The 23,134-nt window shown below is 45.5% G+C and overlaps 1 protein-coding gene across 5 annotated transcripts in view; it reads right to left on the bottom strand.

The window, feature by feature from the left end:
• MYT1 (myelin transcription factor 1) overlaps positions 1–23,134 on the bottom strand; it is a 133,338-nt gene that overhangs the window by 67,088 nt on the left and 43,116 nt on the right. For all 5 annotated transcript variants that reach the window (XM_085619670.1, XM_085619672.1, XM_085619673.1 and 2 more), the window contains exon 2: positions 5,893–5,993. In XM_085619670.1, the coding sequence (XP_085475796.1) occupies positions 5,893–5,993 (101 nt within the window). The remainder of the gene's footprint in view (positions 1–5,892; positions 5,994–23,134) is intronic.

The following is a 23,134-nucleotide window of genomic DNA, read 5'->3' as shown; positions in this document are numbered from 1 at the left end:
GTCCTTCTAGAGCTGTGTATCTGCATGTCCCTGCTCATGGTTATATTGTGCACTTTAAACATACAAGTGCATAGCGCATTATCTATGTCATCAATGGATTCATTCCTCATAGGTTGCTCTTTGAAATACTGTGTGTCACTTGGGATCTAAAAGTGGCACCTTATAGTGATGACTTTATTTGTTACCTTTTCTATTTTTTATAAAACCCTATTGGTGATTCTGGTGGACGAATATTGTAATGTTGTCTTCTGAATCAAGAGAGTTTTGACCGACTACTTATGGAATCGACTACACAAGACCAGAGGAGAATTTAAGGGAAATTCTAATATTTCAAAGTACCAAGTCCAACAAAAAGACGCCCTCAAAATAGCATGAACTGACACCAGTTCTAAAAGGCAAGGCATTAAACTGGATTTCTCGCAGCCTTCTGGCTTCCAAGGGAGCCTGACCGCCTGTTGGGCCCAACAGGTTCCTCTGTTAAATTCTTGCCCCCTCCTACTCACCCTATGCTATGGCGACATTTAACTTGCCGCAATCTGAGAATTACCTTCACTTATGGCATTATTGTATCATCCTTTTAGTTTAACAGATGTATGTCATAATATCTGTAATTACACATTTGGGTTTAGAACTCAATTGCTTTTGCATATTCAAAGAGGATCAGAGTTTGGATTTTTATCGACATACCTCCAGCCTTTTATCGGATGGTACAATCAGGCCGCTCTCCCTCGAGAGCTGTGGAAGGTATGTGCAAAGGAAATCGTGCATCAGTATAAAGAAACTAATAAAAGAAAGAGTTTGCGAACATAAAACAATAACCAGAGAAATGGATACGCTAAAAGGAAGTGTCCTTTGAATACAGTAGCAGGAAGTGACGAATGAATCAGAGATTACATAAGGAGGAATTGATCTTGAGAACAGCAAGCCAACAAATGAACCTGGCCATGTACAATGAATGATTGAGAGAATAAAACAACTCACAAAAAGAGGTGTCAAAGGAATCAGATATTAAACATGAAGTGACAGCAAACAAACAGAAAGAAACAAGCATTGGCATAGCCAATAGGTCTCGCCTTTGAGACCTTATAAGTGTTTAGCTATGCAACAGTTGCATAACTAAATACTTATAAGGTCCCAAAAGCGATACCTATTGGCTATGCAAAGCGGCCGCGAAAGTGAAAGTGATCGCGATCACGATCAAACATCAAAGCGCCCGTGGGGCCGCGAAAGTGAAAGTAATCGCGGTAAAGCGGGCACGCGCGCCCGCGCACATGCACTGTAGCTCTAGGCTGGCCTGGTAGCACTTTTTGGAGCCCTCTCAATAAGTCTCGCCAGACCAGCGCATGCGCTGGGTCAGGCGAGACCTAAAAAGGAGGAAGAAAATGGCGTTGCCACTTGCCTTTTATAGTGCACGAGGATGGGAAAATGAGGCTGCCACTTCACCTCTCAATTTTGAGCACACCAAGAAAGGCGTACCTATCCAGGAAAAGACAGAGAAAGGCTAAATCTAACACAGCAAGTCCCTGGTACGGGCGCATCCTGTCAACTCCTGCACACGCATGAAGGGGCTAGGAGAGATACCACAACTAAAAATGTGGAATATACCTGGGCACTAAATCGTAATTCCTCGCATGGCCATTGACAACCAATGGAAGAGTGAATCAACCTCACTCTTGTTAAACAATATGCTGTATTTTGAAAAGCAGACCCCTTTGCTGGTAAGGATGGCACCATAAGGCTCATTCTGCAGATGTGTTTTAGTTACATATAAATTATTGACCAGTGATTTTGACTTGTAATGGGGCACGGCAGCTACTTTTGTAGTTTGGCGCCGAAGACTAGAATGGCTGATCAGTGGGGAAGACAGAAGATAGTCTAATAGGCTAAAGCCTTTTAAAGAGCATTAGGGCTGCGACAGAGACAACCATAGGAAGGCAGGAGCTAGCATTCTCGAGGGAGAGCACAAGCTGTGAAATCAAGGAGGAGAAGTGTCTGGCATGTCGGCTTCCAAGAGGAGACATGGTTAAGCTATGCAAAATGCCTCTTCTACGCTGACAGCACCCAACGTTCCTGCTGAGCCACCAGATCCTAGGAAGACTGGTTTGCAGGGATAAAAGCAATGTAAGACACAGGGGATTGGAAAGGAAAAAGAAAATCGGCTATAAAAGAATGGAAAAGTACACTCAAGGTCAAGAAGTCCCAAGTAAACGTCCTGAAGCTCAGACCTCTGTGGCCGTAACAATGTCTGGAAACTCCAACGTTCAACCTTTGTTGGACACCTGCTCGGCAAAGAAGCAGCGCTGCCGCCAGAGGAGCTTTGGGCCCGATTCACAGAACTAACTTAAGACAAAATCCTAAACTTACTACCATTTGGTATTCACAGAAGGCACTTACTCATTTTGGTATTCACAAAAGGCACTTACTCATTTCGGTATTCACAGAAGTTAGGACTCCTAACTTTAGGACTCCTAAATGCCTTCTGTAAATACTGAAAATCTTAAAGTTAGGATTTTTCTCAGTGTAGGAGTAGTAAAGTTAGAACACCTAACTTTAGGACTCCTAAATGCCTTCTGTGAATACTGAATGTCTTAAAGTTAGGATTTTTCTCAGTTTAGGAGTAGTAAAGTTAGGACTCCTAACTTTAGGACTCCTAAATGCCTTCTGTGAATACCGAAAGTCTTAAAGATTGGATTTTTCTCAGTTTAGTGGTAGTAAAGTTAGGACTCCTAACTTTACTACTCCTAAACTGAGAAAAATCCTAACTTTAAGACTTTCGGTATTCACAGAAGGCATTAGGAGTCCTAAAGTTAGGACTCCTAACTTCTGTGAATACCGAAATGAGTAAGTGCCTTCTGTGAATACCAAAATGGTAGTAAGTTTAGGATTTTGTCTTAAGTTAGTTCTGTGAATCGGGCCCTTTGTTTCTACCTGCTACCTCTGGCAAATCTTAGTGAATGTCGCTGCCGACCTCTGTCCTTTGGATCGTGTCTGTCATTTAGGGGTCGCCAGGGGTCGCAGCTGCAACCCCTGGCTTGCCCGTTGCTACCCCTAGCACTGCCTTTGCGACCCCTGGCCTCAGAGGTGGCAAATTCAGTGCTAAGAACACAGGGGCAGCTGGGGCTCCACTTCTGTATTTCCCATAAAACATTTATTACGCTAATAGTGATAAAATAAAATATATCATTCATTATTAGTGTAATTAAAATGCACTACAAAAAGCTGGAATATGCGAGGCATGGCAGCTGAGGTAAGTTAAAAATGCTTTTAAATGTATGTTGTGTGTGTGTGCTTGTGGGTGAGAATGTGTTTATGTGGGAGAGAGTGTCTATGTGTAAGTATGTGTGTGAAAGTGGAGGTCATAGGCCGTGTGATATCACTTCTGCTACCCCTGGCATTTCAGTGAATTGACTTCCATGCTTCGTATTGTACTTTTTTGTCAGTGCATAGATTTTATGGATGCCTTACATACCTCCTATGGGCATATTGTTTTTTCCCCAACTCCTGGGCTTTCAATTTACGATGTGTGCATGTCAGTGTTTTTCATATTGTCCGAGCCTTCGCTTTGAGATGGGTGATGGTCTTGGGTGCATATCGCATATTTCTAGTACATTGCCCCTTCACTCTATGATGCGTGCGGTTTGTGGTTTATCGGCTTGGCTGATCCTGCAGCCATGATGGATGCAGACATGGATTTCATTTCCATTGCTGGTGGGGGCATATCATGGGTTTAAATGCTGCTGCCACTTCACTCTGTGGTGGATGCTGGTCATGAATACATATTTCGAATCAGCCTCCCCTTCAATACGCAATGGGTACTTTCCTAGTTTCGCCACCGGTCTTTCCAGTACACTACAATGGGATGCACACCATGGGCTTCCCTCTGGGAAACAACCTCTGTTCCTCCAGCATGGGAGCTTTGCGCCTGCTCCCTCATGTTTACCTCTGCTTCCGGAAAGAGCCAAGGTACACACGTGAACTCTGGAACAGACATTCAGCTTGGAGCTGTGGTTTGCGAAGAGCGGTTTACGCCCAGAGGGACAAGTGGCAATGGCAGAGAGAGCAGTATTCCTATTCACCGTCTCAGATAAATATTCCTGGCACAGCATGCCAGTCACCTTCAGCTACCAATGCCCTCCCTGCCGAGACCGGTGCGTTGCCATTAGCCTCCTTCTGCATGCATTTTTCATAAATATTTTTCTGCTGGTGCTTTTTTTTATGAATAACATCTTCTGGAATCCCTGACCATTCCTGTTTTACACAGAATGGGCCGCACTGCTAAGCCCCTCAAAATGCCTTGTGACCTGGAAACTTTGGCTATGGTTCCATGTCAGAGCCTAAGACAACAAGACACAATCACAGGCTTTCTGGGGAGTGCTTGAGACATCCTGCTGTGAAAGTGGGCATCATGAGCACATGAAAGGAGAAAGGGGTCCACCTGGTGTCGGTTCTCTCTACAGACAGGCCACCGGTGTGTTTATAGAGCGATCTGCTTTCACTGTACTGCACAGATCTCATTTCAGGAAGATCAGAGAAATTCTATCCAGCTCCTTCTCTTGTGGTATCCGGAGGAACACTGTGTTCTGTGTCATTGTGACTTCTGCAGAAAGGTCAACGAACAAGCTTCGCCGCAGGATGAACACAACTGCACATGCACTATTCATCACCGCCATCGCCGCCTGACGCAAGGGCATGGTTCACGACTCGCGCGTGCTTGGTGGAGGTACCACCATCCTTGCAGGAAGTGTGCTGACTCCGCACAGCCGGCAGGAGTTTCTGCAAAGTCAAGGATGGTTTTCTCATTTCAACCAAGTGAAGGACTGACTGACATTCTGATTGGCTGGTAGGTGGGGCATGCAGAGTAGCTGAGATTTGTTCTTTGTTCTGTTACCACATAACATAGCAGCGATGCATCAACCCCCTCCGTGATAAGAAGGATACTGTCACCTTCTTATCAACAAGCACCCCCACAAACTGGTGTCACTGCAGCTCCTCTACGGCGTTTAGTTGCCCATGTCCATCTGATAAGTGCCTCCTCATGCTAATGGCAATTTTGCTCCCAAGTCTATCCAGTAAGTGCAGTTCTTGCCTCAGCTGCTGAAGGCATTGGTGATGTCTTTGAATATGAAACGATGACACCTTTGTCAACCAGTGTGGTTACCCGCTTACCAAACATGGCATCTGACTTCCTTGTAATGGAAACAGTTTCCTGGTATCTTTACGGTAAGGGGGCAACTAATCTCCAGAAGTACACACTAGGGGCTCAGAACTCACAGATGCAATAGTGAGGTAGGAGCAAGGCATGGGGCATTTCCTTCACACCAAGCTGAGGCATGACCACTTGACCTCCACCCCTCTCTGTGCCTACATTCTGCTGATGTTCACTTCATGCCATTTCATCCTTTGGACGACAGGTATGGGCTCCTAGTGCCCAAAACACTTTGCTCAATAGCTTCTTTGCGTGTAAGAGCCACATGTCCCAGTACATTTTGAGAAGGGCTCTGCTACTGTCTCTTCTTATTTTTTTGTGTGTTTTTTTGTAGGTCTTCTGGTCATTTTAGGGTATGTACCAAGTGTCTCAGCATTGACTCTCATCATGTGTGCTTGTCCTACCCTCGCTATCCCTTTGTGTCTTCCTCCTGTTATTTGCGCATATATGATGCTTTCGATTTGGATGACCTGTAGTTCTATTTATCTAACCCAAGTACACAGCTTGAGAAGCCCATGTGCCATTTTGTCAGTGTCTAATCCTGTAAGCGACATTTTGTATGGACACCGTTATTATTGTTTGACCACTTGTGACCATACAGGAGATATCAGCCAGTATGCACTGTTTATTGGTGGCCTGTCTAAACCGCGAAGGCACATCATGACAGTCTTATGTGACACACTCACCTTGAGGGCAGCGCTCTGTAGTCTGTTGGCTGTCTCGCAGCTGTTGACCTTCTCACCCCTCGTCCACCTCTGGTTCACCAGCTCGCCCCGGAACTCATTCTCTGTAGTTAGAAGGAAATACAAAGTCTGTGAGAAGATGGCCACACAAACTGCGGCACTGCGTAAGCTTCATGCACAAGGAATCAACGATTGAGACGAAGCGTTATATGGGACAATCTGCAAAAGACTTAGAGCTTCTAAGAGTAGCAAATAAATGGGATTGGTATCCCAAATCAGTGGTGTTCAAAGAATTGATCTCTGCGGCTGTGGGAAGGTGGGATATGAGAGTGACATGCCTTAAAGGTATTTTAACTAATGAAAGGTAGGTCCACACTGCATTTTGGTGGAAGGATTACTACCGGAGTACCATGGCATTTACCTCTCCACTGTTCGACTGTCCCTAATATACCAAGAGCTGAAGCTACCGTATTGGAATTATTACTTGTTTTCGAATGTCTTCTCTGAAGGGAAATTGGCATTCCCATTTTAGAGGAGCCGTCCATTAACCGAACTACCACCCAAAATGTCTGCTGGCAAGTGAGAGTGGTTGGGAATGGATGAAGGTTATGCAGCGCCACTCTTGGCATGGAGACCAGCTGATGCACACAGGGATTCGTTAATGAAGCATGATTTCAGACCTATTATTCCTCCTATCTCTCCATCTGACTTTCTATGTGATAATTAGCTGTGAAAACCTTTGAATGTGCTTCCTAGTGCGTTCTGGGACGTGCAGCTCATGCCCTTTATTTACATTCTAGAATGTGTAACTCATGACTTCACTCTGCCTTTTAGTAATTCTGGAATGTGCAGCTAATGCCTTTTTTATTGAGATTCCGTCTACATTCTGGAATGTGCAACTCATGACTTTACTCTGCCTTTTAGTAATTCTGGAATGTGCAGCTAATGCCACTTTTTTATTGAGATTCCTTCTATATTCTGGAATGTGCAACTCATGACATCACTCTGCCTTTTAGTAATTCTGGAATGTGCAGCTAATGCCTCTTTTTTATTGAGATTCCTTCTACATTCTGGAATGTGCAACTCATGACTTCACTCTGCCTTTTAGTAATTCTGGAATGTGCAGTTAATGCCTTTTAATATTGTTCCTTCTACAGTCTGGGATGTGCAACTCATGACGATACAAGTACTTTCAATCTCTCATAATATATCATTAATACGATAAATCTGCATCTAATTAGTTTCACACACATCCCAAAATCCAATAACTCTCACATTAATGACAATATCCCAACCAAACCATACCACAAACAATATCAAAGTTCATAAGATATGAATGTACTTATCTGTGCTTGAGCAACAACAAAAGAGGAAGATGGCTCACTGTTGTGATGTTATATGCATGTCCAGTGTTCTAGAGTTCTATTGTGTTCAGCTAATGCCTTTTATTATTGTAAATCCTACTGCATTCTGGAATGTGCAACTCATGACATCCCTCTGCCTTTTAGTAATTCTGGAATGTGCAGCTAATGCCTTTTATTATTGTGTATCCTAATTCATTCTGGAATGTTCAACTTCTGACTCCTTTTACCTCTGCCTTCTAATGACTCTGGTCTTTGTAACTCATGCCTACTATTATTGTGCCTCTTAGTGCATTCTGGAAGATGTACCTTATGCCTTCCATTATTTTCCCTCCAGTGATATTCTGGGATGGCCTGCTCCTGACTCCTGTTACTGTGCTTCCTAGTACATTCTGCGATGGGCAGCTCCTTATGTTTACTACTACATTTTCCAGTGAATTCTAGAATTTGTATTACTATTCGTCCTAGTGCATTTTCAGAGGCACAGTTCCCACCTACTGGTATACTGCCTACTGTATTCTGATATGTGCAGATCCAGCTTCATATTAATGTGCTTCAAATGCACTCTGGGATATGCGGTTCCTGCTTCATATTACAGTATATTCTGGAATATGCAGCTCCTGCTTCCTACTACAGTTTATTCTGGGATGAACAGCTCTGGGCTTCTATTAACAGTCTATTCTGGAATGTGCAGCTTGCACCACCTATTTCAGTGTATTCTGGAATGTGAAGCACCTGCCTCCTATTATGGTGTGTTCTGGTATGCTATGGTGTGTTCTGGTATGCACAGTGTGCACCTCCTATTACAGTGTATTCTGGAATGTGCAGCTCCTGCCTCCTGTTATGGTGTGTTTTGGTATGCACAGTGTGCACCTCCTATTACAGTGTATTATGGAATGTGCAGCTCCTGCCTCCTATTATGGTGTGTTCTGGTATGCACAGCGTCCACCTCCTATTACAGTGTATTCTGGAATGTGCAGCTCCTGTCTCCTGTTATGGTGTGTTCTGGTATGCACAGCGTGCACCTCCTATTACAGTGTATTCTGGAATGTGCAGTTCCTGCCTCCTGTTATGGTGTTTTCTGGTATGCACAGCGTGCACCTCCTATTACAGTGTATTCTGGAATGTGCAGCTCCTGCCTCCTGTTATGCACAGCGTGCACCTCCTATTACAGTGTATTCTGGAATGTGCAGCACCTGCCTCCTGTTATGGTGTGTTCTGGTATGCACAGCGTGCACCTCCTATTACAGTGTATTCTGGCATGTGCAGCTTGCACCACCTATTGTGTTTTGTGATGTGCAGCTCGCACCTCCTATTACAGTGTATTCTGAGTCGTGCAACTCCTGGCTCTGTCACTGTTTTCCCCTCCTTCCTTTGCTTTTCTCTTTATGGCTCTGTCACTGATCTCACCTTACTTTGCTTTTCTCTTTAAGTACTCATTGTTTTCAGTTTTCGTCTTTTCTTCCTTTCTATCCACATGGAACATTTTGTAAGTAATCCCACTTTTTAGACATTTTTAATTGTTGGAGGCTTAATTTTAAGAGTAAACGACTTTCACAACAGAAGTTGTTACCTACTGACATTTGTGGAGGTCCCAGCCTGGGGCCGAAACGTGAAGAATGGGTTCAGGGGGACACCAGCTGGCAAGGTGCTGGATATCTGCTGTTTGCGAATGCTTTCAAGCCTCTGGGCGTCATCACTCTTCATAAGAGCACAGTACGTTCCATGGAAGACTTTGCCTTTTAGACTTGGATGTAGGCATGGCTTTAGTGTACTTAAAAGTGGCTTTGTTGAAACAAGACCCTCTCTTATCTCACCCACTTGCCCACTCACTTCACTCATCTTTTTCTCTCTTCCCGTCCTACATCTTCTACTCTCAACTCTTCCAGTCTCTCTCCCACTCGTTAACTTCCTTCTCCTCTCTTGTTTTAATCATTTCCTCTTTCTCTCTTCCCCTTATATTTCATTTTCTCTTATGTCTTCCCCTTTTCTCCCAGTATCTACTCTTCTCTGTCTCTTCCTTTTCTATTCGTGTCTGCCCTTCCCATAACTCAATTCAGCCTGTCTTTCCTCCATACACGGTCTCTTCTTGTCTGTCTCTTTGCTTTCCTCCCCTCCGTAATTTCTCTACAATTTCCTCATTCGTTAAATGCATTTTTGTCTCTCCACATCTGTCTCCCTTCTAATGTTGTCACTCGTCCCCTTCTTTTCCGCTTCTCTCTCTCTCGTCTTCCGTTTTCCTCCACCTTCACATCAGGCTTCTCCTATCTAGTTTGCTAGTTCACCTTCCACCCATCCTTCTCTCCTTCCGCCTGTTACTTTCTTTCCACTCTACCCCTTCTCAAACTTTCACTTTCTTTCCACCCTGGTCGGTTCCTCTGTGGATGTCTAATCCTTACCCTCCTTCTTGTTTGTCTTTTACTCTCCCTATGCGCCCTCTATAACCTCCTCTAAACATTCTCATCATCTCTCTCGCTTCCTCTTCATCTGCCCATCCCCTCCGTTTCCTTCTCTCTCTCTTGAGCTCTTCAGACCCCTTCCTTTAATCCTTCTCTTCCTTTCTCTATTATCCCCACTTCGCCTCCATTCAATCTTCTTCTTCTCTCTCCTCCTCTTCCTCTGTCCTCTCTGTATTGTTCTGCCTTTGTCCCTCTCTTCCCTCTTTCAATCCTTCTCTTCTTCTCTCTCCTGCTCTTCTTCTTCTTCCCCTCCCCTCCTTCAGTCCTTCACTTCTCTTTTGGTCTCGTCTGCTGCGCTCTCTCCCTCCTTCGATCTTCTCTTCCTTTCTGTATTGCTCTCTTTGCTCTCTCTCTCCCCTCCTTCAATCCTTCTCTTCTTCTCTCTCCAGCTCTTCCTCTGTCCCCTCCCTTGCTCCAGTTTCTCTTCACTCTCTTGATCTTCTCTGTCGCCCTCTTCCACTCTTTCTATTCTCTCTCGATCTCCTCTGTCGCCATCTCCCACTCCTTCAAACCTTTTATTCTCTCTCTTGATCTTCTCTGTCTCCCTCTTCCACTCCTTCAATCCAATTATTCTCTCTCTTGATCTTCTCTGTCGCCCTCTCTCACTCCTTCAATACTTTTATTCTCTCTCTTGATCTTCTCTGTCGCCCTCTCCCACTCCTTCAATCCTTCTATTCTCTCTCTTGATCTTCCCTGTTGCCCTCTCTCACTCCTTCAATCCTTTTATCCTCTCTCTTGATCTCCTCGGTCACCATCTCCCACTCCTTCAATCCTTTTATTCTCTCTCTTGATCTCCTCGGTCTCCCTCTCCCACTCCTTCAATCTTTCTATTCTCTCTCTCTCAATCTCCTCTGCCGCCCTCTCCCACTCCTTCAACCCTTCTATTCTCTCTCTTGATGTCCTCGATCGCCCCCCTTCAGTCCTTCTCTTCTTCTCTGCTGGTCTTCCTCTGCAACTCCCCTCCTTCAATCCCTTTCTTCTCTCTCTTGCTCTTCCTCTGTCCCCTCCCTTGCTTCAATGCCTCTTCTCTCTCTCGATCTCCTCTGTCGCCCTCTCCCACTCCTTAAATCCTTCCATTCTGTCTCTTGGTCGCCTCTGTCGCCCTCTTCCACTCCTTCAGCCCTTCTATTCTCTCTTGATGTCCTCCGTTGCCCTCTCCCACTCCTTCAGTCCTTCTATTCTCTCTCTTGATGTCCTATGTCACCCTCCCCCTTCAGTCCTTCTCTTCTTCTCTCCTCTTCCTCTGTCCCCTCCCTTGCTTCAATACTCTTCTCATTCTTGATCTTCTCTGCTGCCCTCTCCCACTCCTTCAATCCCTCTGTTCTCTCTCTTGATCTCCCCCAACTCTTCGATCCCTCTTTTCTCTCTCTTGATCTCCTCCACTACTCCAATCCCTCTATTCTCTCTCTTGATCTCCTCTGTCGCCCGCTCCCTCCTCCTTCAGTCCTTCTGTTCTTCTCTCCTGCTCTTCCTCTGTCCCCTCTCTTGCTTCAATCCTCTTCTCTCTTGATCATCTCTGTCGCCCACTCCTTCAATCCCTCTATTCTCTCTCTTGATCTCCTCCACTACTTCAATCCTCTATTCTCTCTCTTGATCTCCTCTGTCGCCCACTCCTTCCTCCTTCAGTCCTTCTCTTCTTCTCTCTTGCTTTTCCTCTGTCCCCTCCCTTGCTTCAATCCTCTTCTCTTGATCTCTTCTGTCGCCCACTCCTTCAATTCTTCTATTGTCTCTCTTGATCTCCTCCACTTCAATCCTTCTATTCTCTCTCTCTTGATCTCCTCCACTTCTTCAATCCCTTCATTCTTTCTCTTGATCTCCTCCACTCCTTCAATCCCTCTATTCTCTCGCTTGATCTCCTCCACTCCTTCAATCCCTCTATTCTCTCTCTTGATCTCCTCCACTCCTTCAATCCTTCAATTCTCTCTCTTGATCTCCTCCACTCCTTCAATCCCTCTATTCTCTCTCTTGATCTCCCCCACTTCTTCAATCCTTCTATTCTCTCTCTTCATCTCCTCTGTCATCCTCTCCCTCCTCCTTCATTTCTTCTTTTCTTCTCTCATGCTCTTCCTCGATTCCCTCCCTTGCTTCAGTCCTCTCTTGATCTCCTCTGTCGCCCACTCCCACTCCTTCAATCCTTCTATTCTCTCTTGATCTCTTCTATCGCCCTCTCCCACTCCTTCAATCCCTCTGTTCTCTCCCTTGATCTCCTCCACTCCTTCAATCCTTCTATTCTCTCTCTTGATCTCCCACACTCCTTCAATCCTTCTATTCTCTCTCTTGCTCTCCTTCACTCCTTCAATCCTTCTATTCCCTCTTGATCTCTTCTATCGCCCTCTCCCACTCCTTCAATCCTTCTATTCTCTCTCTTGCTCTCCTCCACTCCTTCAATCCTTCTATTCTCTCTCTTGCTCTCCTCCACTCCTTCAATCCCTCTATTCTCTCTCTTGATCTCCTCCACTCCTTCAATCCTTCTATTCTCTCTCTTGATCTCCTCTGTCGCCCTCTCCCTCCTCCTTCAGTCCTTCTCTTCTTCTCTCCTGCTCTTCCTCTGTCCCCTCCCTTGCTTCAATCCTCTTCTCACTCTTGATCTCCTCTGTCGCCCTCTCCCTCCTCCTTCAGTCCTTCTCTTCCTCTCTCTCTTGCACTCTCTCTCCCTCCCCCTCGCCCCCTCCTTCCGAAAGGCATTCTTCGGCTGCTTCCTCTTCAGAGCCCCTAAGCACTTCTTGCATTTGCACTGACAGGCCCACACAGTTGATGAGTGATTTATTAGCCAAAAATACAGCTCGAGCAGTCTCTGTAGCGAGGGCAGGGCCCGGATCTGCAGAGGCACATTTCTGAATATCTCCTCACGTGATGGAGATTTCCTCAACTCCAAATCAATCTCTCCACCAGTGCTGTTAAACCAATTAAAATGCTATCACGGCCGATTGCGAAAAAGAAATGCTCTCTGCTTGTTTCCAGCAAATGGATTTTCTTCCACTTGGCAGAATTCTGGCCTCTCGAATTGTGCGGAGTGCGCAGAAGTGCGGGACTTGAGCTGTGTGTCAGGGAGACAGCAGGAGTGGATGAATGAATGCATCGCTCCTCACCTAGTCAACGGATTTGGGCTTGATTCTGAAGTTGGCATAAAATATTCCGGCTTGGGCACAACCACAAAGCGATCTTGAACATCTCCCGTTGTGTATATTTTGTTCAGTCGCTCCCTTGTGAAGTGATGCTCTTCGTTGTTGTTGGAGCGCCTTGCCAAGTCCACAAGTTGTTGCATTAACCAACCCCTATCAGCAAACGGTTAATTTAGGACTTTCCCAGCCTGTGCAAGCTCATCATTTTTTTTATGTTCAGGACATAGGCAAAGTCGACCTCTCGAAACTAAAAACAGGACTCTCAAAAATCATATTCTGTGTAGCTCTTGCTCGCTGTGCCACTGGATTCAAGCTAGCCTGGCTGATGAGGTGTGATATCCAGAAACCGGTCCTAGGATGCTTGTTTCTGGTCCAGGGAGGACCTGGCCTGGCAGTTCGGACTGGACTGTTCCCATGAGGAGCAGGGTCAAGACTGATTTGCATATGGGTGGGTCCAAACTGGAGTGGCATAGTGAGCAAACGAATGATGGATTAAACCCAGATCTCCTGACTGGGGTTGAGTGGTTGAAAAGCTTCAGCACTCTGTCCATCGCCTTGTTGTGTTTGCTAGCTCTTGATGCCACCATCCTACAGTCTTTCACTGCCATAAATTATAAGATGACTATTTCCCACCTTAGTTGTACTCATTTATGAATCTCTAAAACAATTAAGGGTAGTTGTTTTATCCTAAAAACAATTAAGGATAGTTCAGGATCTGCTGAGATTCAGAAATATGACCTGCGGGTTGCTTACAGATTTCTGTATCAGATGCACTGACCAACTAACCTCCGTTGGAGATATACATGGTGGTGGCGAAGATTGTCCCTGGGCATGTGGGAGTTCTTTAAAAGGCTGAACGGTTCAAGGACGAGTGAACTCTAAGACTGGCTTCTGAAACCCTGATAGAACAACTTTAGGATGAGCAAAATTCAATTGACTTCTCCCAGCCCTACCAGCCTTTCAGAGGCACTGTCCAGTTGATAAATCTCTCACTTTAGTTGTACACTGAGTGATAAGATTGATAGGGTGTAGATCACTAAAGGACAAATCTAGATAAATGAATGCCCTGAAGATCATAGTGGATATATTGATGTGGGGATAGAGAAGAGGTGTTCTCTAGCAAACAGAACAAAGTCTTCCTGGCAAAAGGTTAACCCAACACCTACTGTGTCGTTTCTTACTTCTGCGGGCGATAATACCCGATCCACGTGGCTCTCAGAAAGCAAAGGGAATGAGTAATGCTGCTCCTCCTTAATGCCGATGACCCAGAGCTTTTTATGAAATTTTAATTTGTTCCCCTTATGAATTATTCAAGGAGTGTTTACCCAGGGCTCCCCATCCCTGCACAGTCAAGCCTTCCCAGCAGGCTGGCGAAGAAACGCAATACATGTGCTCTATACAGAAACTGTGCATGCTAGAAGTTTGCGATGCATAGGAGCGCAGCACTGTGCAAGGACGAGAAGCAGGAAAATGAGAAGGCACAACACACACCAGCGCTTGCACACTTTACACTAAAAATTAATGGCAGTAAGTGTGTAGGCCAGTTTTGTTGTTGTTTGGTTGTGAGATGCTGGAGTCTTTTTTCGGTCTTAAATTCTAACATTTATTAAAGATTCAAGGTAAATAAACTGGATCCTGGAAGATCTTTGTGGAGGTTCTGTACATGGGGGAGCCCAAGGACTTTATCACTGTATCTCTTGTTTGAGGTTGCTTGTCCATTGTGCGGCTCGCAACATGTTGTTTTCTGTATAAGCATCACAATCCAGTTTGGCATCTTATGATGCGATATTGTTAATTTGATGGAGTGTTGAAATTATCCTACCGTTATCTGTGGGTTTCTAGGGTGCATGTTGCTGTGGTGTACGACAATCTTGTTAATATGGCCTCCATTGCCAACTATTCGTTTTTGGAATGCTCTAATCCTTGTGTGGCGAATTTAGCTCTCTGGTTTCACGTTCTCAGCAAAACTAGCCCTGTCACCAGGCCGAAACGGTTTTTCTGAAATGGACTTTCCTTTTTTTCAATACTTAAGATTATAGAGCTTTTTAAGTGCATTAACAAACATGATTATATTCTCAGTTCTTTTGTGAAAATAAGAGGGATGTACCTGAACAGCCTTTTGATGTTCATCTAACTAACACTTTCTGAAAATTAGATTCCCATTGACATCCAGGGGCAGCCTTGTGTGGTAATATTGCCTTATTTTTGTAGCACTTCTTGAAATAGGTTTAGATCTGTAATTTTGGATTAAAGACACCTAATTGGTATCAAACTCTTTAGTCCTCCTTTTGGCGACCACAGAAAGCTGAAAGGAATTGACTCTATTGGGATTAGAAGCTGATGCTGCAGGTAATATATACATCTCAGTATCAGATTATTAATTAATTTAGCCGGTTGAATGTCAGAATATCATATACTGTAATATCTTCTATCAAAAATATTGTCTTAAATATTATTTATAAAAATACTCTCCCACTCGGTGTAGATTTCCTATCAACTCCAATAGGCTGGTATTTTTGTGGACAATATTAGGAGAGGATGCTTATGTCAGACGATATTCGGGTACCACATCCACTCAGCTATCTTCACTGTGCTCTGCAGGATGCTGGGGGCTGGCAGCGGAATTGCTTGCCGCAGGCTGCGAAATGCTGACATTTATACACAGCCACGCTTTCCCATTAGTTTCGCTCCCCTTTTCAGTGCTGGCTGATTTATGCAGAGCAAGCTAAATTAAGGCTTTCCTGCTACTTCAAATAATTCCTGGAAGCCAAAGCAAGTCTCTCTGCATCACGCTCCAACTTCCCCATCCATCCCGCTAATGGCAGCCGCTGCACGGCTTCATTTTTCTACGAAAGCAGAAACACATTACGTGGAAGGGGGTGCTGGGAGTTAAAGCATCCTGATGGCGGCTCAGAGGTGCCTTTGCTGCATTCAGCGAAGGTCTGAGATTCCGGGTGTTTGGGCAAATCCTGGCAAGCCCCACCGACCTCTCCGAAGGGCCAGTCTGTCAGGAATCTACCAGTTTCACAATCGCTCCCTCGGTACCAGCTGCACTGGTTTGTTTTTCTATTCACCCATTAGAATATTACAAGATTGAGATACTGAGAGTCAAAGCATGTTCACTGTGTGGCAGTGGGTGTCTGTTCAGCACTCGTTTGAGGAAATAGAGATGATGTGATTGGGCTACAACAAGGGCTCCTGCTTACCCTTGGCCCTAGCTTGTCAGGCACTTCCAGTTTCACTATTGCGCCAGTGGTCCATTGTCTGCTCCTAACTGCCCACACTCAGTCACCAACGTTTGGCGACCAGTGGTGACCATACCGCGCTACATATTGCCAGTTTGGCCATGTGGGGCTTACGGATGTATGGAAACTCAGCATTAGCTGTTGGCCTGTCACCTTTTGAGCGATGACCTGAAAGCTTGAAACTCTGAGAGGAGTGGTGACCAGTTGAGCCACTGGTGACAAAATGTGGTGATCAGTGGAGCAACAATTGATAATATAGGGAGCTGGAGCTCTCCTGCAGATGAGGTCAGATATTGGACAGCTGAGCTGGTGAACTTCAGTGAGTGATGGAATACATGGCCATTGTGGCTAGGTGTGTTGCCTGATTGGGATAACCAGAGAGAGAGGCTTGCCTGGATGCTGCAGATACTTTGCTGCACATGCCATTCCGCAACTCCATTTGGTTTCTATCCACCATCCAGCACCCTAAGGATGAAACATGCAGCTGTGTTCAGTATCTCAGTCGTCCTTCATTGTCTCCATGTTCAGCCACCTCTGGAGGAGCTCAGGCCCCCTTCCACACACAGAGGAACCAAGATGGAATTGAAAAAGGAAGCCGAGCACCTTCGTGTGGTGGGTCCCCTCTTAACATTGTTGGCTAATCTCGGCAAAGCAAAGACCCAGGAGCACCAAATGCCATTTATGGGTGTGCCCACCATCAATTTGGTCCCTGGGACTTGAATTAGTTATTCTAAAGATCTGCCAACACTGATTCTGCTCCACCAAGATGTTACATTATAGTAAACCCAATTGACGGTGGAGGAGGTCGGAGAGGGGCAGGGAGGGGTATGGTAGAGTCCTATGGTGCAAAAGGCCGTGCACATCAGGGTGTCCTCATTCTCGCTAAGACTTATATATATATATCTGTGAGATGGCCTGTTGGGGTGCCCCTAGGTACATTTTACAGGTGCATCCCCTCATTTTAGTGTCACTCACTCTTCTGGTTGGTGCAGTATTTCGGGTGTCATAAAGGAGGTCACTTAACAGACTCTTGCTTGTCCCTGTATTCCTTTCAGAGGCAGTGTCCTGTTGGGGCACCCCTTGATTGCACCACAGGCCAGTTCACCTCTGGTTAAAAGGTGGGGTTTAAGGAATTAATTCACGCATGAGTAGGGAGCTTTTAGAAGGGTCGCATCAAGCACTCAACCTGTGAGTTACCCATGAGCTATCAGTTTGACACTATACAAACTACTAAACAGGCTCCCTCTACAGAGTCAGGATATCTTATTAGGACCTCATTTGCTAGACAGAGACTTCCTGTGGAGGGTGCACGAAACATGGTGTATGGATGTGTGCTTAGATTACTATGACAGGTACTCTATTTTGGGTCTCGCCTACAGTCAACTTTTACTTGTCGGTTGTTGAAGACCTATTGTGGATAATACTTATACTTACAGTAGGTTTTGGGTCAGCCCCATTGCTTATCATTGGTTGGCTTCCTTGTCAATGTCGTTCGCTTGGATCTTATTGGATGATTTTCTTTCCTCTTCTTATGCTTGTCCCTCACTGGTGCAAAGCTTCTTTAACACCCTTTTGAGTGGTCAACTTACATTATTTCATAGCTCCACCTCATGAAACTACTTTTTAGTTTGTGTTAGCACTCTATAGGAGTGCATATTTTCTTGTTTTCTCCCCATGTGTTGTTTCCCCACTTACATCATCACTTATCATGCTCTCCTTGTTGCTTCCACACCCTCAAGCTTGTTCGTCGATTCTCTGTGACTCCCAGTCCTGCTTGACTCTTTTGTTTTGTTTTCTTTATTTCAGGCACTCACCCGCAACCCAGCTCCTCCGTTGCTCTTAGGGTGCTCCTCTGTTGCTGTCCGCCTAAATGCATCTTCATCATCATGCTTTTTCCAACATTTGCAAGCTATTTCTTTCTTTTTGCCAGAGAGGAACAAATATTGGCAAAAAGCGTTGGCAAAGCCTAAAGTATTTGGTAATGGCATTGGAAGAGCTTTTTGGCTTTGCAATCGCTGGTTAGGTTTTTGGTTTTGCCAGTGCAACAGTCAAACAGAACTATTGCTAACAATATACAGAGTCTGGGCTTTGGGTCCACCTCTATCTACCACTGCCTTTCTTCGACCTCTTTTTTTCACGGGCTTGAGACTTTTTGAGTCATGTCTTGGCTCAGCCCAGTGGAGTATTCAATGCTCACCTAATGCTATTGTTTGTTGGGTGTATCCTTCTACCTCTCCTCCTGTACTTGCATGGAACTGCACGAGGGACTACTTTACACCAATAGTCCTCTCTGTTATCACTTGCAGGCTTACTGCACTGCATGTGTTAGCACATTAAACCTGGACCTATTTGGCTTTGCCAGTGCTTTTTGATTGGTTGACTTTGACAAAAACTCCCTTTGTTGCCGACAGACAGTACAACTTTTGCGACTTTGTAAGGTTTTTGGATATACCTTCTTCTAAAGAAATCCATCATTGTTTTTTATTTCCCCTCCCTGCCCCATTGGCAAAGACCTTGAAAGAAAACAGTGTCCATTTTGATACTTGTTATGCAGATTATGGGCAAAAGCGTCAGGGGCCTGGTTCATCAACGGAGCTTTCGAGAAGATATCGGGTTTGAAGTGCCACTTATGACAGAACCCACAATTAAGTCCTCTAGAAGAGACAGACCCACCTTTTTACATAGGCGTAGGAATGCAATTAGTCAAGAGAGGGTCTTGTACCATGTCAAATGGATAAAGACAAGAGTGAAGTTTTTCAGCTTGTAACCTTCCTCAGTAGATGCTGACAAGGTAATCAGCGAAAGAGCTAGGAGTTGGAACACACCGGATATCTTCTGCAGGGATCGGATAGCGCAGAGGATTAATGAGCCTGTTGCAGGCATCTCTGCAGGGCCTTCAAGTCACAAATCAGGGCAGAAACAATCTAGCATTTCATCCTCTGGGCTCAATAACATGGAGTGAAACTGAAAAGTGTAAATATAGCACTTGGTTTTGTACATCAGGATTCCTAAAAAGGAAACAGCTTCATTTTAGTCTCAGTTATCAGCAAAGTCGCTGAAATTCTGCATCACGAGAGGACCAAATTATGTGGCAAAAAGGCATATTTTGTGACAGTATTCCCTCAATATTTGCAATTGTTACTCATTTTAACACGATCTGGGCAACGATTTCACCTCATTACTACCAGTTTGACACCCACATACAGCTACAAGCAACTCAAAAGTGACCAATCAACCTGTTTGAATGACATGCCTCTGTGCAGCAACATGTGACGCAGCATTTTGACTAACTTTTGATAAATTTGAGCTAGAAATACACTTTTTTTGTTATAATCTGCAGATTACACATCAGATTTGAATTATGTGGCAAATGCTTCAGAACCATAATTATGCGGAAAACAGTGTGGTGGCAAAATCCATAATTCCAGTGGTCCTCCTGGTCATAAGTGCCCCGTCAGTCCTTCTACCCACAGATATTTGCATACCCCGAGCCTAGCACGAGATCAATGAGGAGGACCTAGGGGTTCAGTTATGTGGCAAAGCCAGCCTTCCCTTTTGCAACTCCTAAAACCACAGTGACCTAAACCGCCTCACCCAGAATGCATTGGGCTTTCAGCGAAAGCCCGGGAGTGGAACAGCCGTGCCAATGAACACAGCGTCCCCTGCCAGACCTGCACCTGAAGCACTTCACACCGTTGACATTTGCCATGGAGTGGCTTTTCCACGCCTGTTATAAAGAATGACACCTCCTCGCGCCATCTGCTGCCCGCGCCACCATGAATGGGCGCCATCTGTTCCCGAAACCGCAGAAGCCAGGTGGACCAGGGCCCAGGTCTGCCAAGCGAGAAGGCCGCGCCCAGCAGGTGGGGAGATATCAAACAGGCGGCCAGGGACTGGAAAAGGTACGAAAAGCATGGCAAACCGTGCGAAATGGCCCTTCGGTTAGTCTCCGTGGTGTAGCGCCGCGAAATGGCTTTAATCACAATTTTCAGAGCTTTGCAAACTAAGTGAACTGGCTCTGAAAAACGACAGCTCGCATAGTCCCGGGCCCTCATTCTGCGCGGACTGTTATTTTGCTTGTAGGACCGCCCCTTGTAAATACCGGCACGGCAGCTTGCGATATTACCGCCCATTCCATGTTGGGCACCTCGAAATGGAAATAATGCGGTAATACTCTACGTTTTCCGGCCGCCGCGGTCAGCGCTGCAATACCAGAAATGCGCTGTATTTTCCCCACACACAAATTTTTGATCCACGTTTGACAGCGGGTGAAAAAAGTACCATTACCGAACAAATGGTAATCTTGATTTGGTGGTAAACAGGTGTCAGATATTCTCTGGATACGGGAATAAGGGTTTATGGGACTGTGTACAAGGCTGGATAGGGTGAGGGCCCTCTTCCCTTACAGCTCAAATCAATGATTTGGTGCTGAGGAGAAATAATACACCTGGGAATTCTACTAGACCACGAATTAGTGGAACGTTTCATGAGTTTTTGTTCATCTCTCCCTACAAAGCATATCACTATCTGGTCAACGTATTTGGAAAACTGCCATGGGAAATTAATATTCCCAACAAAAACCAAAGTAAATGATGGACGGAGTGTTGAACATTGCAGGCACTCACCCCCAGTCAACTGATCTGGGTTTAATCCATCACCGTTCTTTAGCCCACTCTGCCACCCCAGTTCACACATGGCCATATGCAAATCAGTCTGACCCTGTGCCTCATGGGAACAGTCCAGCCCAAACAGCCAAGCCATGTGTTACCTGGACCGGAGACAAGCTTCCTAGGACCAGTTTCTGGCATTTCAGCCGTCTTCAGCCAGGCTTGCTTGAATCCAGTGGCAAAGTGAGCAAAGGACTCACGTCTGAGCATACCCTGCCAACTTATGGCGAACAAAGCAAAAACCAAAGGAAATGATGGACGGAGTGTTGAACATTGCAAGCACTCACCCCCAGTCAACCGATCTGGGTTTAATCCATCACCGTTCTTTAGCCCACTCTGCCACCCCAGTTCAGACATGGCCATATGCAAATTAGTCCAACCCTGTGCCTCATGGGAACAGTCCAGCCCGAACTGCCAAGCCATCATGTCTTCCCTGGACCGGAAACAAGCTTCCTAGGACCTGTTTCTGGCATTTCAGCCGTCTTCAGCCAGGCTTGCTTGAATCCAGTGGCAAAGTGAGCAAGGGACCAACGTCTGAGTATATGGCCATGTCTGAGCTGGGGTGGCAGAGTGAGCTAAAGAACGGTGGTGGATTAAACCCAGATCAGTTGACTGGGGGTGAGTGCTTGCAATGTTCAACACTCCGGCCATAATTTCCTTTGGTTTTGCTTTGTTCGCCATAAGTTGGCAGGGTATGCTCAGACGTGGGTCCCTTGCTCACGTTGCCACTGGATTCAAGCAAGCCTGGCTGAAGACGGCTGAAATGCCAGAAACCGGTCCTAGGATGCTTGTTTCCGGTCCAGGGAAGACATGGCTTGGCAGTTCGGGCTGGACTGTTCCCATGAGGCACAGGGTCAGACTGATTTGCATATGGCCATGTCTGAACTGGGGTGGCAGAGAGGGCTAAAGAACGGTGATGGATCAAACCCAGATCAGTTGACTGGGGGTGAGTGCTTGCAATGTTCAACACTCCGTCCATCATTTCCTTTGGTTTCTAAATTATTAATCCCGCCACTTCTCCAAGGCATACAACCACTCGCTGCTTTTACTCTTTTCCACAAGAGCCTAAAACATGTTCAAGGCCTGCTTCGAGTTTACAGCACAGCTCTGGTGAGTGTATTGTCCGCTGCTGAAAGGCCAGGGAAGGCCGGGGAAGAGTCAGTCATACTCTCTCCCTTGAAAACCCGCAAGGGCTGCGGAAAGAACAGTCGCACGCATGGTGTGACTGTCTAAGGAAGTCCTATCAGGACTGCGTATCAGACGCAGCTCCGCAATGGCGGCACAGCTGTGTCACGTGGCAGTCACGTGTCCAGTGTCACCTGACTTGTGAATGCCCACCCCGCCCTCGTACATTTCAGAAGTATAGTGTCATGTCAGGAAAATCTCATGGTCCGGTAGTACGTTTTTTTTTCATTAAAGTAATAATATTGTTCAGTTATATAGCTCATATTACACACTAAATTGTTCGGTGACCATCCAGCGTAGCTGTTGTTATAGAAATGTTATTGAGATGAATACATTTGAGACACCGGTGGCCTCACTGCATAATAGAAACAGTCCTGAAATGGCATGTCTCCTTCTGTACCATCAGCTCACCCTACCAGGCCCATGAAGGTCACCCCCACCAGGCAAACAGTAGCTTTCCCTAGGCTTAATTCGAAGCTCACAAGCATGGAACCATGTCTTGTTACCCCTGGACCTCCTGCTTGCAAACCTAGGAGCATATATGCCTCAGTAGTTCTTTATAAGTCACTAGAAATGTGCTTTTTTACATACACCCTTCATGATTTGTTGCTTGGTTGGTTCTGTAGTGTTGGCTGAGTTATTGACGCGTTGGTCCTGTGAGGCTATTCGGCTTGTATTTACATAGGAGGAGAGTGACCAAATGAACAAACACCCAGATCATCTTCATGGTGGAGGGAGGGGATCTATATGCACCCACTGGCAATCCTCAGGCCTTCCTTGTTCACATTGACGCACAGGTACGTTTTAATAGGATGAAACAAAATGGCAGCTGTGCTCGGATTCATTCTCCATTTCATGAGGTGTTTTTTTAGTCCAAAAACATTTGGTGTATTTACTTCTGGTCAACACCAACCACTATTCTGGTGGAAAAATTCTAGGGGTTAAGCTCTGTCCTCAACTATCCAGGGACCCCCAGATCAAATCAGTACCACAGATTTTCCTTTTTCTATATAATAACTAATGAACCTTTTTTAAATGTCTGTGCTTTGGATTGCTTGGACCACTGCCCAGTGACCCATCTGGGCTTCACAAAGTCTTCACACGGTCTTGAAGTAAAGTGCATCCAAATAAGAATGCAGTAGTATGAAGAATGCTCAGAATGAGCTTGAGAGGTCACACCAGACCAGCCTTGTCATGGAAGTGTGT

This window comes from Triturus cristatus, chromosome 7 (assembly GCF_964204655.1).
Source record: "Triturus cristatus chromosome 7, aTriCri1.1, whole genome shotgun sequence".
Classification (NCBI taxonomy): Eukaryota; Metazoa; Chordata; class Amphibia; order Caudata; family Salamandridae; genus Triturus; species Triturus cristatus.
The sequence above is the reverse complement of the archived record's forward strand: the minus strand, read 5'-3'. Positions and strand labels throughout refer to the sequence as shown.